The following is a 6,263-nucleotide window of genomic DNA, read 5'->3' as shown; positions in this document are numbered from 1 at the left end:
CCCGTCCATGTGTATCTGCCAGTATCTCTCACCCGTCCATGTGTATCTGCCAGTATCTCTCACCCGTCCATGTGTATCTGCCAGTATCTCTCACCCGTCCATGTGTATCTGCCAGTATCTCTCACCCGTCCATGTGTATCTGCCAGTATCTCTCACCCGTCCATGTGTATCTGCCAGTATCTCTCACCCGTCCATGTGTATCTGCCAGTATCTCTCACCCGTCCATGTGTATCTGCCAGTATCTCTCACCCGTCCATGTGTATCTGCCAGTATCTCTCACCCGTCCATGTGTATCTGCCAGTATCTCTCACCCGTCCATGTGTATCTGCCAGTATCCCTGTACGGTGACGTCATTCCAGGCGAGTTCCCCCTCGAAATATTGGGGGTCGTAGCCCCCCAACATAAGCTCGCCCCCCACGCTCGAATTTTGGTTCCTGAAATAAGAAAAAATATATAAATTATTTTTTCATTTCTGGTTATTTATCAATTTTTTAACAATAAATAAGCAAATATAACAAAAAATCGAAGATATTCGTTGCAATTTCATACATTTTTATTCAGGATAGTAAAAAAATCTATTGAAATGAATAAATTGACCGAAAACAGAAGTTTTATGTTTGAATTTCTTATTAATATATTATATTTATGTACAAATTATATAATTAAATGGCTAACCTGTTGTTGCCCAACTAACCTGTTGATGCCAACTAACCTGTTGATGCCAACTAACCTGTTGATGCCAACTAACCTGTTGATGCCATCTAACCTGTTGATGCCAACTAACCCTGTCTCTTATACACATCTAGATGTGTATAAGAGACAGAGTCGGTACTGGGCCCAAGCAAGGCCATGGCCCCACTATGGCCCCCTCACCCACCAGGTACTCGGACCCCACGAGGTGTATGGCCCCCTCATCCACCAGGTACTCGNAACCTGTTGATGCCAACTAACCTGTTGATGCCCAACTAACCTGTTGAGGTAGAAGGAGAACAGGTTCTGGGGCACCTGCCCCTGGTCGTTGAGGGTATTGAAGACAGGTCGGATGCCGTTTACAGCGATGCTTGGGTACCCCATGCCCAATATGCCATCGAAGGCCGCCGCCACGAACGTAACTGATGGTTCCTTGATGGCCTCAGCGAACAGTTGGTCCTGGGCGAAGTACCCACCGAACTGCACGAAAGTGGGTCAAGTTAAGTGGTTACCCACTTTTTCTAGTCAATGCACGTTAATCACAAAAATTGATGGGTAATATTGCCCGAAGAATGACCCGTTTTATCACCCAAAGCTCGAGCAGAGAGCGGACGTAGCACTGATAAGCCCTTGGTCGGACCTAACTGGCTCAGGATGACGCACAAAATGGGCAATATGTGCATCGCTATTTGGATAATGTTTCAATAATTTCTCTGAGTTTAGGTAAAAAAAGCATTTAATTCATATAGCCCAAAGGGTTTACATAGCCCATAAAAGAGTCATAAAGTCTTTAAAGGGTTTGTAGCTGTTCGAAATTTAGGCTCCATTTTGGGCCGCCCCACAGTCTATCGAGTTTATGTCAAACAATGCTTGCTAAGTCTACGGACAACAATGCTAGCGAAATGACGGAAAGCCAATTTCCTTTTCGGCGCTCGGGATGTATTTAATTTTAAATATTAAACATAAGAATTTATATTTGTATTTATTATATACTCGACAAAATCAGATCAAGTTTAAAGTTCTTAGAGCATGTTATCAAAATTGCAGAGCTCTGCAGCTGTTCGCATAGTAATTTCTGCAATACGAAAGAAATATGTTTATCGTATTTTTTTTAATTGAATATGGAATACATTTTTGAGTTGCAGTTCACGTTCAGTCGTGCGGTACGCGGGTAGTGTTTTACTTTCAGTGATCATGAGTTATGTGATTCATTCCCGTTTTGGTTCATATATAAAATTTTAAGAGTTTATTGCATACTAGTAACTGATTAGGGCAAGTTTACTGTTACAAAGAAATCGTTACATAAAATTGTTTACTTGCACCTAGATGATGTAGTTCATATAGCCCTATGGGTTTATATAGCATTTAAAGGGGTTATAAAGTCTTCAAAGGGTTCATATAGCCCTTAAAGGAGTCATAATGTTGTTAGAGGGTTCATAAAGCATTTAAAGGGGTTATAAAGTCTTCAAAAGTTTCATATAGCCCTTACAGGGGCCATAAAGTATCCAAAGGGTTCGTATAGCCCTAAAGAGGTCATAAAGTCTTGAAAGCATTCATACAGCCCTTTAATATTCACATAGCCCTTAGAAGCGTCATATATTGCCCTTGAACTATCCCGAGCAGACACTAAAGGCTATAATTCCCTTTAAATATACTGGGAATAATATTTATTAATTATAATAATAGTTTACACACACATTAAATATTGTATAGACATTATACATAGTTCAATAATAATAATAGACTAACATACGTTATTTATTGTATAAATATTACATATATTTTCAGTAATAATAATTTACATGTATACATTAAATATTGTATAGATATAATTTATATTTTTAATAATAATAGTTTGCACATATACATTATATATTGTATAGATATTATATATATTGCAAGGGGCCGGTGCGACGTACCTGGACCGTGTCCTGGGACACGTACCCGTCCAGCTGGCCCGTCCCGTACTGGATGTGGAAGTTTGACCCGTTAGCGACGTACGTCGAGCTCACGTTGTGGTCGTACTGGTTGTGGAACTCTGGGGTACGTTAGAGGTACGTTAGAGGTACGTTAGAGGTACGTTAAAGGTACGTTAGTGGTACGTTANCAATGCTATATATTAGCAAATACTACTGAGTATCGCAGTAATTCTGGCGACGAGAATATCAGAAGAGATTCGTGACAGTCTGGGACGATAGAGTAGCGTGAAGTCTTCAGTTCCAAAGCATTGATCAAGAAACAAATGGTGAGCCTAGAATATTGCACTGCAATTAGTTGACAAAAATTGTACTGTACCGTACTGTACTGTACTTCACCTGTCTCTTATACACATCTAGATGTGTATAAGAGACAGTAAGTGGGTCATGGGTAAGTAGGTCATGCGTAAGTGGGTCATGCGTAAGTGGGTCAGTAAGGATACGTACGGCAGGCCAGGTCAATGATGCTGCAATCCTTCGAAGGAATCCACAGGTTCGAGGATCCTGTGTCGAAGATAACACGGAATTCTTGTTCGGGGGTGCCCACTCCTATCAGCCCGTAGTACTGCGCCTGTAACGGTAATAATAATAACAATTATTAACATATAATAAATTCAATTATTAATAATTAAGTCATTAGACCGGTCGCCGATTCGTAGCATTGCAGAATTTTTTTAGCTTGTTGTGGTCTCGAACACGCAACTCACTGCTTCAATTTTGCTGTGCTTAACCGCCCGGTCTACTAGCCGATTCTGATCAGAATTGTTGTAGGCAGCTGGAATTGAACCTACAGTTCAGTGCTTCATTCCTGGTACTATGAACGCCTGTGGTGACAATAGTTGACAGTAGTACTGTGCCTGTGGTGACAATAGTTGGCAGTAGTACTGTGCCTGTGGTGACAATAGTTGGCAGTAGTACTGCGCCTGAGGTGACAATAGTTGGCAGTAGTACTGCGCCTGTGGTGACAATAGTTGGCAGTAGTACTGCGCCTGTGGTGACAATAGCTGACAGTAGTACTGTGCCTGTGGTGACAATAGCTGGCAGTAGTACTGTACTTGTGGCGACAGTAGTGCTCCTTCTTTTAGTACAATAAAATATAAGAAAAGAAACTTATAAATAAATAAATTGATCAGTTCTTAGTAAAATAATTAATACCAATTTAACAGTAGAACTAATCCCTCACATCAACGTAGTTCTCGATGTCGACGATGCCGTCCTCGCGCGCGTCCACGCCATACTTGCTGGCGAGGGCAGCGAACGCCGCCCTCACGTTAGTCAGCTGACGCTTGTGCAGAGGGATCCTGCCCTCGGATTGTTAATTAGTTAGTTATAGGTTATGATAACTTTAATAAAATGATCCTGCCTTCAGATTGTTAATTAGTTATTTGTTTATAGGTTATAATTTTATAATTAGTTTAATTATTATAATGATCCTGCCCTCGGATTATTAATTAGTTATTAGTCTATTGGTTATGATTAATTAATTATCTATTGTTAATAATTAATTAATTATTTATAGGTTATAATTTGTTGAAATAATATTAATGATCCTGCCCTCGGATTGTTAATTAGTTATTTATAGGTTATGATTACTTTAATTATTATAATGATCCTGCCCTGGGATTTTAATTACTTATATATAGGTTATGATTACTTTAATTATAATGATCCTGCCTTCGGATTATTATTTAATTATTTGTTTATAGGTTATAGTTAGTTTAATAATTATTACAATAATCTGACATCGGAATGTCAATTAGTTATATGTAGGTTATAATTAGTTTCATTATTATAATGATCCTGCCCTGGGATTGTTAATTAGTTATTAGTTATCTATATGCTATGATTAATTTAATTATTGTAATGATCCTGCCCTCGGCTGGTTGATTCTTAATCATTTTTCTGCGAATTATAATTAATACATTTTTAAAAACATTAACTAATAAAACATGCAATAGTGGGAAGTGTTCTTACCTTTCGATTTAATGTGGATATATCAAATATTAAATATCTAATTAAATTGTTAGAAATTATAATAAATTTGAACATTTGATTATTATAAATTTAAAACTGTTTAATTTGAGAAGTAGGATTTTTTAGGATTAATTATATTTAAAAAATAAATAAAATTCTTCTGAAATTTGATTAAAATATTGGATATATTTTATATATTATTATTCAATGATATATGAAATTTTACTTAGTTTCTATTATCATATATAAAATATAGAATTTTTTATCATTTTTCCAAGATTTATTCAAGAAAATATCTTCTATTTCTTTAAGAAAATTGGAACTGATTTTCACATTTTTATTTTGGAAATTTTATTTGCAGTTTTTTGCTAATTTTTTTTTAATTCGTTAAATTGAGAGTGATTTTCCCATATAATAAAAAAAATTAAAATTGGTTTGAAAAACTTTAATGAGGTAACATCATTTTTTACTATAATGATAAGGATTCTGTGCAAATTTACATATTGATCCTCTTATGGAAATTCCTATGGCGGAAAATATGGCTGCCTCTTGATTTAAAAAGAGATAATACAAAGAAAAAATGTTTATATTGTATATATGCAATGTATATTGTGTATATGCAATGTATATTGTATATATGCAATGTATATTGTGTATATGCAATGTATATTGTATATATGTGATGTATATTGTATATGTGCAATGTATATTGTATATGTGCAATGTATATTGCATACATGCAATGTATATTGTATATGTGCAATGTATATTGTATATATGCAATGTATATTGTATATATGCGATGTATATTGTATATATGCAATGTATATTGTATATATGCAATGTATATTGCATACATGCAATGTATATTGTATATGTGCAATGTATATTGTATATATGCAATGTATATTGTATATATGCGATTTATAATGTCTATATGAGATTTATATTGTATATATACAATGTATATTATTTATATACAATGTAAATTGTGTATATGCAATGTATATTGTTTTATTGTAATGATTAAATCGTGCTTAAATTACAAATTCATCATGAATTAAAAATAGAAAAAATGTCGAATATATTTACTATATATTAATCGAAAATATTTGCGAGATAAGATCCACAATCAGTTTAAAATTATAGAATTGTAAAATTAATCGAGAAGAACCACATTAATGGGAATTAAAAAATTTAAAATTTGAGCAGCGTATAGATGTATATCACGTGTATTGTTCATGTATAGTTCATACAACAGGAAAATGTCATTGTAAATTTTTGAAATTCTTAAAACTTCTATTAAACAAATTTAAATACATATTATATATTGAATATACGTTATATCTATGAGTTTATGATGGACTATTGTAAAATTTTAGTAAATCTAAGCCTTTTTCGATCTTTTTAACATGTCGAATTGTTTACTTACTCCTAAAACAATATAAAAATTTGAAATGTGTTCATAATTTTGTTATAATATCAGATGGTCAAAATAATTTATCGTGCGTGTAAAATATCATATTTAAAGGTATAATAGAATATGTGTAATTTAGGTTAGCTTTATTAAAAGTATTATCGAACAGAAGGGATTAAAACACATACGATTTTATTAATGTACTT

At 34.3% G+C, this 6,263-nt stretch overlaps 1 protein-coding gene across 1 annotated transcript in view; it reads right to left on the bottom strand.

Moving 5' to 3' along the window:
• Positions 1-3,967, bottom strand: part of LOC108674695 (cathepsin D-like) — a gene marked incomplete at its 5' end in the record, with an annotated part of 7,085 nt that extends 3,118 nt beyond the window's left edge. The window contains 6 exons of the mRNA XM_047885564.1: positions 33-46; positions 312-434; positions 971-1,170; positions 2,610-2,728; positions 3,114-3,237; positions 3,850-3,967. Of these exons, the coding sequence (XP_047741520.1) occupies positions 33-46; positions 312-434; positions 971-1,170; positions 2,610-2,728; positions 3,114-3,237; positions 3,850-3,967 (698 nt within the window). The remainder of the gene's footprint in view (positions 1-32; positions 47-311; positions 435-970; positions 1,171-2,609; positions 2,729-3,113; positions 3,238-3,849) is intronic.
• Between the last annotated feature and the right edge of the window lie 2,296 nt (positions 3,968-6,263).

This window comes from Hyalella azteca, unplaced genomic scaffold (assembly GCF_000764305.2).
Source record: "Hyalella azteca isolate HAZT.00-mixed unplaced genomic scaffold, Hazt_2.0.2 contig2434, whole genome shotgun sequence".
NCBI classification, from domain to species: Eukaryota; Metazoa; Arthropoda; class Malacostraca; order Amphipoda; family Hyalellidae; genus Hyalella; species Hyalella azteca.
Note: the sequence above shows the minus strand (reverse complement) of the source record. Positions and strands in the feature narration are given on the sequence as shown.